The 12101-nt window shown below is 40.9% G+C and overlaps 1 protein-coding gene across 4 annotated transcripts in view; it reads left to right on the forward strand.

Moving 5' to 3' along the window:
* The window catches only part of TGFBR3 (transforming growth factor beta receptor 3), a 116995-nt gene that overhangs the window by 55328 nt on the left and 49566 nt on the right, over positions 1 to 12101 (forward strand). For all 4 annotated transcript variants that reach the window (XM_061465514.1, XM_061465515.1, XM_061465512.1 and 1 more), the window contains one exon: positions 9830 to 9967. In XM_061465514.1, the coding sequence (XP_061321498.1) occupies positions 9830 to 9967 (138 nt within the window). The remainder of the gene's footprint in view (positions 1 to 9829; positions 9968 to 12101) is intronic.

Genomic DNA, 12101 nt, shown 5'->3' on the forward strand with positions numbered 1-12101 from the left:
GCTGCCTTAATTGTTAAAGTAAAACTTAGTCTGATGTGATACCATTTTGTGAATAGGCCACTTAAGAACAGTAGGGGAGATACTGTACTTGTGGCTTACAGGAATGGATCCTGTGCCCTTAAACAGCTCTAAAGCCAACAAGAGATTTTCCCACAAGATGTATAAAAGGATGACTTTCCCCTTAGGATTCATTATATGGCATGTGAACAGTATTGGCATCTAATGATTTATGCAAAGCTGAGTGAAACATTGTGGTTTTAGGTCTCAAGAGCTGGGAAGCTTAGTTACTATGTGGAAGGGCAGATGGCACAAATGGTTTCACTTTATCTTTGGGAGCCTGAGCATCTATTTCGGGTCACAAGAGGAATGTGTGAAGTGGCCCCAGCCTTGCTCTGGTGGGCATGGGCTTTCCATTAATGATCCCTGGGGCTGTCACTGTGGGCAGTCCTTGTTCTGCAGGTGCCCACAGCAGGGGTGGCCTGTGAAGATCAGATCTGATTGTCAGAGCTGGGTGAGATACTTGTGCAGAGATGGTTTTGAAAACTTGCTTTTCAGGAGAATTCTGGTTCTCCAAATGATATAATGCATGAGATAACACAGCAGAAGTAAAAAACTGGGTTGAAATATATACATACACAGGGAAAGATGGATCTTGTATTACTCAGATAAACAAAACTCAAGTAGACAGTTTACACTGTGTATGATGTCTACATAAAATTTATCAGTAAGCTCTTTGGGTTATACTTTTGAATCATAGAATCAACCAGGTTGGAAAATACCTTTAAGATCAAGTCCAACCATCCCCCAGCACTGCCAAGGCCATCACTAACCCATATCATTGAGGGCCTTCTCTACATGGTTTGTGAATACTTCCAAGGATGGTGACTCCAGCACTGCCCTGGGCAACCTGTTCCAGTGCCTGAGCACCCTCTCGATGAAGAAATCATTCCTAATATCCAGTCTACATCTCGCCTGGTGCAGCTCGAGGCCATTTCCTCTTGTTCTATTGCTTGTTACTTAGGAGAAGGGACCAACCCCACCTCACTACCTCCTTCTTTCAAACAGTTGTAGAGAGTGAAAAGGTCCCCCATGAGCCTTCTTGTCTCCAGTCTAAACCCCCCCAGCCATTAAGATCATTGTCACAGAAGTAGCACAGTCTGAGTATGACTTGTGCTAATACAGTTATTACCCTTTGAGTTCTAAATCTGCTGTCCTTACATAAAGCCTCAAGTTTTTTCACTTTTCTTATTCTCTTACTGTGAAAGTAATACCTCTTTCTAGTGCAAATTAGGACTTCAGTAACCATCCTGCCAGTTTGTCAAGTTATTTGTATTAGGAATAGCTTTGCTCTGAATATTTTGATTACCTAGCTATTTGCATAAATTATTATCATCTAACACAATGTGCTTGCATTTGGCAGCTCCAGCTTAAAATAGCAACTTTGGAATGCTAGAAATTAACTGAAATTTATCTGAAGATAAATTATGTGACTTAGCCATGGGCAGAAACGATCCAACGTTTTCATGAAGTTAGAACTACTATTTTATAGTATTGTGTAAGAACTACTACTTGTGTATGAACTGTCTGATGCTGCGTGAGCTGTGGGGCTTTCTGAATGGGCACTTCCATCACTGCATTTCCAGTTAAAACTTGCCAGCACAGTTGCCTACTCTTAAACTTTTGAGGAGAAAGTTGTTACTGGTGCAGTTGAAAATGGCAGCACTGCCAGATACTGAGCAGCATGTTTAGTTCTATACAGCATGCAACTGTACTATACTGTGCTCATCTTGCACATAACGTATTTGACATTTTACTTGTGGTTGGATTTTTCAGTCTGTCTGGAGCAGCTGAATTACAAATCCATGTGAGGAGTCTATACCTAAATGTGCTGTAATACCATCCTGTTACACAAGTCCTCAGCTTTGTCATTTAATATTTAGGGCTAGAAAGGTACCAGAACATAGACTGGAGGGAGAACTACAGACAACATTTGAATATGCTGCAAGCTATTAGTGTTTTGTTCAAATGGACTCTGTTTATCAGGCTGTTGGACACAGCTGCCATGTCAGTGGATGGGCAGGTCAGTTTTCAGGTTGGTTCTGAGGGTAAACTTTAGATCTTTGTTAAAAGTACTGTTACATCTGAGTACATTGCTTTTCTCTGAGGATAACATGTGCCAAATATAGAGCTGATGCTGTGTCCTCACTGAGGGTGAAGGGAGCTTTGCTTAGTTCTTCTCTTGAGCACACAAGCTGAGGCTGCATTTCTGCTCTGAGCCATTAATAATGCATCTTCATTTTAAAGTGGCCTTCTGAGAGCATCATGTATACTTCAAAATAGTTTATTGGTGCATTCTGGCACGCATGTGGTGCAGGAGCATGCAATGGTCTATAGTTTATATTTGGGTAGTTCTCATCAACCTTTCTGTTCTGTTGCATAATTTTTGGAGCCCAGTTTTCCATTCTGGGTTGTGGTAGATCATAAGCGCCAGCAGATTTGCAGTAGTATGGGACCACATCAGTCCCGCTTAATGCTTCATTAGAATTATGCCAGGGGTGAATCTTTCCCATGATTTTCAGAACTGAGCTATAACTGCTGTTTAGTCAATCTGATTCTCTTCTTAGAGTGTGGGTGAGAAGGTCCAGGCAATACCAGTCCATTTGCAACTATGTATTTAGGATAAAATAAGCAAAGGGTTTATTTTAAAATGAGAGTGTTACATGAGCCTTGGAAATAAATTCAGTCTTCCACACACCTGGTAATTGCTACCAGGGACTTAGACCCCTTCCCTGAGGACGGAACCGTGCCTCATCCTGGCAGTAATGCAAAAAGAAAAGGCTTTCCCTCCCCACATGTGCTTCATGCATTGCAGCCCCCCCTGCTTTCTCCCAAAGGGGCTGGTCCCTGCCCCAGCAGCATCCTTTAGTGCTGGCCTGACAGAAAGACGGAAGCATGGTGCACCTGGCAAGGGCTGTAAGGGTGGCACAGCTTTGAGTTCTGCAGGAGAAAAAGTAACTGTGTGTGGATGTGAGTGCTTGTTTTTAATGGCATTGCAGTTTTCCTGGAGATACTTATTTCTGTGATGCTGTTCTGAAGATCTTCTGTCTCATTGCTGGGCTAAGTTTTAAAAATAAATAGGTCCTTGCCCTGTGCAAATGAGTGTGGCAGGGATCTTGTGCTTATAGGAACTGGCTTATACCATAGTTTGATTTAAGAGTGTGAAGATGTAACCCTTTACACAAAAGTACCTTTAAGCAGTGACACCACGTGAATATATTTTGTGTTTCTTGGAAAAATCAGCAAACTTTCTCTCAGAAACTGTTGGCTTCCAAAAGCTGGACGTTGCAATCTACTATAACTGGCTCAGTATCAAAAGTGTAACACAATATTCAGTGAGCATAGCAAAAACACAAGGCAGGGGAAGGAGGGAAGTGTTCCATTTTGAATTCACAGTGCCTGCCTAAAGAATACACTTTTGCTTTCATCTTAGAAGAAAAACTGGCCTGGAGATCCATCCTAAAGCATTTGATTAACACTTTTATAAATCAGTGCAGTACCAGATCCCACCAAAGGAAGTGGATTCATGGATTAATCCTTGACTGAATTCTTTTAGAAACAATGTATGGACATTAATGTTCTTCATGTGGATTTCAGTAGAAATTCTAAACCTCTTATATTGAATATTACACAGTGATGAATTGTGAAGATAAGTTTCTTCATGTTAGTTTCTTTGACTGCTACAATACCAGAGTAATTTGTCTATTACATATTAACGAAAAGAGTGAAAACACTTAATAGAGGGCAGTGACAGGTATAGATCTTCAAATTTCAGTTCTGTATTTTACCTGCTTTGTACTGATTACCTTAATCTTTGCAGCTGAGCAGTGAGTTAAGAAGTCACAAATCCCTCTTAAGTGCATCACTTTTAAGTCAGAAAATGTGTTTATATGGTCTGAGAGTTAAAAATTCATTTTTCTCTATTAAAGAACAGCTGTCCTAGCCTGGGCAGTGTAATTCAATACAGCACAGCACATTTTGTGCACATTTATTAGCACAAATTCATAATGGCTGTTTTGGAAAATGTGCTATGAATTTCTCTAAAGCCCTTCACACTGGAATAGTTAATTCAACCTTACAAATCCTTGGCACTTGACTTTCATCTTTTTAGAACAAAACGCAAAGGCTGTGATCTGATGCCTTGAAGTCGGCAAAACAAAATGGTACTTTACCAGCAGCATTTACTTTGATCAGTTTTCACCATTTGTGCCCTTGCCTTTCACGTAGTACAAATTGCTTTACCAGAGGAAAGGGGCAGGAGCCCGCAGACTGTTTTTGTAGTTGGTTTCTGTGGTGATACTCAGCCTTCCATGAAACTGTGATCCCTGGGGATAGAGGAGCCTCAGCAGCTGCCTCAACTGTGCTGCTGCAAGAGACCTTAAAAGAACTCTGTGGAGACTGTGCAGACAGCAGTGACCAGCATGGATACATGCAAACAGACCTGGCTTGATAGACATGGCACCTCTGAAATGTCCTATCTTTTAAAGGTCTTTATTTTTCTACAGTTTTTATGACATACATTGGAAAATCTATCAGAAATGGCAGAACTTCTCTGTGGTTCATGTCCTAGTCACAGTTCTATGCTTTGTGTTGGTGTGCTTTTTAAAAGTGAATTTGTAGGGTTTGTCATAAGGTGTTTTTAGACTAGCTCTAATCTTTACTTTTCACCTCTGACCAAGTTGTCATATTCCTCACAAGTTAGTCATGTATTGTGTGGAGGAGTGTGTGCCAGAGGAGGCTGCAAGGGCAGACGTGGGTCTGGAAGAGGAGCTTGCTCTGACAAACAGCTGCTGAAGCTGAGCCTTGTCAAGAGGACTGCTGCTGACACACATGTCCAGAAGGTCTGGCTTAACTGTTGATTGTACAATGAAGCTGCTGGCTATGCTCATCTATGGAAGTGAGGCATGTGTTAGACTTACTGTCCCATTTGCAGCACTGTGCAGTTCTGGTGTCCTCAACATAAGAAGGACATGGAGCTGTTGGAGCAAGTGCTGAGGAGGTGTCATGAAGATGATCAGGGGACTGGAGCACCTCCCGTATGAAGACAGGCTGAGGAAGTTGGGGCTGTTCAGCCTGGAGAAGAGAAGGCTGCATGAAGACCTCATAGCAGCCTTCCAGTATCTGAAGGGGGCCTACAAGGATGCTGGAGAGGGGCTCTCCATTAGGGGCTGTAACGATAGGACAAGGGGTGACGAGTTTAAAGTTAAACAGTGGAAGTTCAGGTTAGATACGTGGAAGAAGTTCTTTACTGTGAAGGTGGTGAGGCCCTGGAACAGGTTGTCCAAGGAAGTGGTAAATGCCCTATCCCTGGCAGTGTTCAAGGCCAGGTTAGACAGAGCCTTGGGCACCATGGTTTAGTGTGAGGTGTCTCTGCCCATGGCAGGGGGGTTGGAACTGGATGATCTTAAGGTGCTTTCTAACCCAAACCATTCTGTGATTCTGTGATTGTCCTTTGTTATCGTTATGCTGATATCTGCATGGTTAAAGTGCTGGTCCTTAATATGTTTTAAAAGCAACTTGGGCAGATCACTAGTAACTGCTTGTTACATGGACTAGGTGAGCTAAAAGTACGTTAGTCCATTTAATAGCTCTGGTTTAAATTTCTTTTGGTATTGTTTGACCAAACTGTCTAAGATGCAAAAGACTTTGAGACAGTATGTTGTTGACAAGTACAAAATGTGTGTGTTTTTATAAGCTTGTTTGAACCTGTAAGAATGGATGGAGAATTTTCCTTTTTAGATACCTAATGTTAAAAAGAAAAAAAAAACGCTTACATGGGAGTTCCAGAAAAATAATGAATTTTACCACAGAGTTCACTGAGTTCAGAATTTCACACCACGTCTTCATATCCAGCTGTACAGAACTGAACAACCGAACTGGTTTCTGATGGAGTTTTCTTCACTTAAGTATTTAATAATATGGATGCTGCCAGTGAAAATACAAAAAGAAAGGGAAAAATTCTACTTAGCTTTTTGGCTGTTAATTAGAAACATTTTGTTTGGTGGTTTGAAGTGATCCGGTACCTTTCTGTTAATTTGTGGAGTATTCAGAAGGTGTTATGAATTGTCTAGACACTTGAGAAAGGATGTGCCTTGGAGAGCTCGTAAGCTAAGGTGAGACACAAAGATGGCCAGGGGAAGGGGAGAACACTTAGGATTCAGCCAGTATCTGGCTTAACTGGAGCCACAGTGGGGGCACTCCAGCAGAAATGATGTTTTGGTGAGATAACACTGCAGATCATCCACTGCAGTACTGTGGGTGGAGACAACCGTGGCAGAAGCTAGCAAAAGGGCAAGAGGATGGGAGCTTAACCAAGTGTGATAGTCCACTGACTACTGTTACACAAGGTAAAACCCACATACCTGGCAACTAGGTTGTTGGCAAAATGCTAGTAACTCCCCACAGCAGTTTGATGGAAAAAACTTTCCAAGGGCCAGGAAAAAGCCTCCCATAAGAGATACCACTGTTGCGTATCACCAAGAACAAGCATTTGAATAATTATACTGAGGAGTCCGCTAATTTTGTGTGACTTCTCAGTGGGAGCAGTCGCGTTCAGACAAGGCTGCCCAGCTGCTCCTCTGAAGCAAAAAACAAATGATGAAAAATATGATGATAAGGGTGACAGAGGCTACTGCAGAAGCATGATCACATTGACTATATTCTCTCTCAAGTTTAGGACTAGGAATCTGAATCGCACATTCTATGGTTTGTTGCCGTCTCATTCATGAGCAAAGTTACATTTATTCTGAAAACTTTCACAGAGATACTGAATTTGCTAATGAAAAATTAATTGATTTTGTGCTCAAGACCTGTAGCTTTTCTTAAGCTTTTCTTAAGGATCAATCTGCACATTTCAGGCAGAAATGCAGGAAAATTCCATTGTGTGATATAACTTATCCTACAGTTCCAGCCAAAGGCATGGATAGATACATCGCTACTTTTGAATATGGCTCAAACTTTGATTATTTCCATGCATATATGGAAATAGTCATATATGTGCATAATATACATATTTAATTTCCAAATTATAAAGGAATAGCAGCTACAAAATCTGATGGTAGATCCAGTTGCAAAGAGTCTCTGATTTTCTCACTAAGATGGTGTGATTGCTCTTAATGCTCTCTCATGTGAACAAACCGACAGGCAGAAATCTTCCTGAAGTCTAAAACATCTGTCTTGTCTGATAGATGTTGGCTTTGAATAAACTTGTCTGAGATTAGTTGAAACAGAGATACTTCTCCATTTCCTTATTACCCAAAGGACTTGGCCTAGCTGTTTCTGAGATGAAGTTTTCAGAGTGTGTCATATTTCTTGTATCACTTCTGGTTTTAATAAATACCAGAGGTTTTAAGTACCAGAAATGTTAAAGATTTCTAATAGGAGCTGCTTCTTTACATTGACTTGACATTCTAATGAAAACACAACCAGGGTGCAAACCCAAACTGAGTATATGTGGGCCAGAGTGACAGGGTTGTTACTGTTTTCCTACTCTTGGTTATTTACATAAACCTATATTACAGCTGATTTCATCGATAGTTACATTAGCCTTTACTACCTTTAGGATCAGTATCCTTTAGGAAACCCAGTTATCATTGGGTGTGAAAATGGATGCATATGTTAAGAGTGCATGTGTTTAATATTTATTCCATTTAGTGTAGTAGACTTTCTCTTTGAAACTTTAAAAAAGTTTAAGCTGGATGCACTTTATGCCATTTACAGCTAGGAAAACCCTAATCAGAATAAAAATTGATCTCATATTTGCCAGATCAGGACTGCAAAAGATAGAACTGGGCTGCTTTGGTCATCTTAGATTACAGTATTTTTCGTGCTTTGTAAAAAAATATAACCCCAGAACAAGGTAATAATATTTAATAGTTTAAACAGCTTATTACTAATTAGCTGTGATTACAGCTGAAAACCCACAAGGATTACTGAAAGCTTTTTAATAGCCATGAATTTAATAGCAGTTCTAAACACCTTTTTATTTCTACTTCCATCTCTCCATTTCTAGACAGAACAACAAAGTGGAACCCTTGTAAAACAAATAATGTTATCTTCTTTCTTATTATAGCCTGATACTGTAAAGCAGTTCCTATAGCTAAGGTCATGACTTTGGCATTTGAAGTCTTTGTCATCCTGTTAGCATTCAGAGTGCTGACACCCTGCAGTTACCTAAATGAGGTATTTTATTCTTTTTTTTTTCTTTTTTTCTTTTTTATTTTTTCTTCTTTTTTATTTTTTTCTCTCTTCCCCTCTCTCTCTTCCCCTCTCTTCCCCTCTTTCTCTCCAGAAAATGGAGAGATGTGGTAATCTGTGGTATTGTGTGTTTTCTGTTGGAAATGCACAAATACAGCTTGAGCCAAGCAGTGAGGAAGGTGGCTCCTTTAGGTGTAAGGTGGTAGTGCCCAGCCTTCCTGCAGGCAGGACTAGTGCTGCCCGGGCTGCTGGCTGAAGGGAGGAGCCCCACATCTTTAAAGCAGTTTGGGTTGAGCACCAATACAGAATTATTCCTTTAATATCAGTTTTCCAACTAGTTTTAATAAGGATAACAGATAGGGATGTCCTCAGTGCCCCCAGAGGTGTACTTACGGGATTAGACAGCTGTTTCACTACTTTAAGTAGTAAACTGATGCCTACTGCTATGTAAGAATAATGCAGTGAACTCTTAGCACCGTCCATGTCTCAGATTTCCTTTCAAATTCTCTAGCAAGAGACAAAAGGAATTCTGAATTAGCTGTGTGCTCATTTGTGCATGCCACCACTCAAATTGGTGGCTGTGTTTGCTCCCTCTACACTTTTCCTAGGAAGAATTGTGATTGTCCCACCTGCTTCCCACTGTTGAGACATCAGCTTGCCTGCTCAGTCTGTGATAGATCGTCTCCCCATTGTGCACTAAAGCCTTTTTCCTGTAAATCAGGATGAGTTATAAAGCCAAATGCTGACTGCTTAAAATCTTAGATACTGCAAAACCAGTATAATATCAGTTACAAGTTGTTACAAGCTAAACACTGGCAGGCTGTTCTGTCATGCATTTGGTTAGGGTTTTGCCTGAGATTGTGTCCTTTCTAGAAGGACAGCATTGGGACAGAAGGAGCCAGGGAGGAGAGGCTTCCAGCAACTGCAAACTCGTTGCTTACAAGTCACCTCTAACAGGTTGCCTCTCTTCTACGATGTCTGCTTTCCTAGGATCATTTTCCACATGTATTTGTTTAGTCCCTGAAGACAGGCGTTTTCTTTCCCTGGTTTATGTTAGGTTTTTTACTGCAATTCCTTCCACAAATTAGTGCAGTGCTTGCTTTGTGTTTCTGGATGTGTCCCTCCTGTTTTTTGTTTGTTTAGTTTCATTTGTTTTGCAGGTTAGATTTATGCCCTAATAGCATCAGCAGATGAGGTTTGTACTCTAAGCCAGCTTTGTAGGCTACCATCTAGAAACCAGAGTTTGCTTTGCAGTTCTTTTTATCTCCTTGTTCTCCAAGTCTCAGCTTAGTGGTTTGACCTTTTGCATAAGCTATTTTTCATCAGCATTTGCCAAGGTTTTCTTAAACACTTTAGCAGTGCTTCGCAAGCATACAGCACAAACGTTAACTGTTTCATTCTTTGCATTATCTGTGCTCTGCCGACTGATTTTGAGGGGAAATAGATTAGTCTGTAATCTTGAGTCATGAGGTCTGAATGCTGAAAGCTGTAATATATATAAAAAAGACCTTTCAAATTTCACTTTGGTTTTGAAACTTGCAAGGAGGTATTCATATATTTATGTGTTCCTCTGTAGGTCATGTTACATTTGAATCCAATTTCATCAGTGCATATTCACCAAAAGCCTTTGGTGTTTCTTCTCAACTCTCCTTTGCCTCTGGTCTGGAAGCTGAAAACAGAAAGGTTGGCACCTGGAATCCGAAGAGTTTTCTTTGTAAGTACACACAAACCTCTGCCTGCTTTGTATCATAGCTACTGTCGCACAAGACTTGGTTAATGGCATTCATTTGGAAAGTTTTCAAACATACATTAAAAAAAAAAAACAAGTTAAAAGGAGGTCAGGTTTCAGTGTAGGGCTCTGGGGAACAGTTAGGTGCTAGGGCAAAGCAGTTTGGGAAAAGTAACTAATTCCTTGTTAGGTGAATTCAAGGTAAAGACAGCAAACCTGCCTCTTCGGGATGTGCATATCGTGCAATTAGCAGCTGCTCCAGTTCAGAAAGCTGTGAGGTTATAATAGATTGCCAGTCCTGATTAGAAGTTTAATAGTACCATAATGCAAGAAGCCCTAAAGCAATGGGAAATACTATGGGTGGATGCTAGTTGTGTGGTCTGTGACCAAAACAAAAATGTGTATGCATTGAGCTCAATATGTACAATTATGGTTTACTCCTCTAATGGAGCTTTTTTTGACTGAGCTAAGCCCAGAGTGAAGTCATTTTTATTTCTCAGAAAGACTGGAGCACTGCTTATAATGTAGGATCCAAATATTACCTAGTATTTGTAAATCATGTCCTTACAGTTTGCCAGGACATTCAAGTTTTCTATTTGTAGTGAAACAGACAATTTGTTTGGATGAAATTTTTAATGTGTGACATCATGTCTAATCACGAGTTGTCTTTATCAAAGTTGCAGCTTTTACTGTATTCAATTCTAATTGCAGAACTAACCTTGATTATTTTTAGTTATATCCTTATAGGGTTTAATTTTGCTCCTCCAGCACAGCTGACAGTGGTAGGCAAAACTGTTTCTGCAGTACCAGATAGGAACTTGATGGTGTCACTTATTTATCACCAGCAGGGGAAGATGAACAGTACTGCAGCATTAGTGCACTGGAAAGGGACAATGCTCTCTCAGTTGACCTGCTATAGTGGTGACACCATTAAGTGCATCAGGAGTCTTACCACTTGCTGGACACCTAAAGTTTTCTGCGTTTATTTTTTTCCTGTCATCAGGGTATATGAGTAGAAGTATCCTTGATATTTTGAACTCTGAAGGACTCCATCCTGGTTTTGGTACAGTGTTACTGATTGGTGCAAAGAACATTTGCTTTTTTTGTCTTCTAAGGTATTCATAATCTTAGGTTTTCTCATTGCTGTGTTAGAGACTCTTGACTGTTACCTTCTTGTTGAGCATTCCTGGTATATGTTCTTAGTGCAACCAGTACAGTTCAGGTCTGCTTAGAAAATGACTGAGGAACAAGATGATGAAGAACAGTATTGTAAGAGTCCTCATTCCTATCCCGGCCAAAAGAAACAGCACCTTTCATCAGTTAATCAAGTCTTGGATCTACTTCCAGTTTAGATCTCCTCCTACAATTACTACATCATCACTCCATATCAGCTAGTTCAGCTATCTCTTCCCCTCTCTCCTCCTCCTCTTCTTCCTCCTCATTCTTCTCGTCCAGGATTTCCCTCTTCCCTCACCTTGCTTCTGGGAGCAGAAGTGCTCTGCTGAAAGCCATCATCTATTTCTGCTCAGCAGACTGCTGGTGTTCAGGCTGCGATCATGCTGGGCTTGCTTGGCTTGGCTCAGCAGGGCTTCAGCAGACTGCATTAGGGCATAGGAACAATAGGAATGTGCCTAGGGCCTTGTCTGCCCAAACTGTGCCATTAGCTAACTGTTTGCTTCAGAAAACTGTTTCAAGCTCTCCTGGTTACAAAAACAGGCTTGGAAATGTGAGCAACAGCACTCATGATTTGTGCCAAACAAGAAATTGTCTGACCTCAGGAACTGCCACAGTGGTTTAAACCTGATGCTGCAGGAAGGAGTGCGCTGTCTCTCAGGTGGGGCAGCAGTAGCTGGTAGATGCTACAGGTTCGGTTCTTTGATGGGACTCCAATAACTCCTCTCAGTACTCCAGCCTCTTAGGCTCTGCTGGTCATAGTAAGGGCTGAAAGTCATGGTACTTCATCCATCCTCCTAGCACATGCCTGTGGTGGTAGGATAGGACTACTTCCCAGATAAACTGTGCAGATATGAACAGGGAGCTCACCTTTCCCTTGCAAGGAGTGAACTGGCTCTCAATGTTGACCCATCCCTAATCATGTTTAAACAACTGAATAACAATT

This window comes from Pezoporus flaviventris, unplaced genomic scaffold, assembly GCF_033815535.1.
Source record: "Pezoporus flaviventris isolate CSIRO_AGI_PZ_B2104156 unplaced genomic scaffold, CSIRO_AGI_Pfla_v1 ptg000040l, whole genome shotgun sequence".
NCBI lineage: Eukaryota > Metazoa > Chordata > Aves > Psittaciformes > Psittacidae > Pezoporus > Pezoporus flaviventris.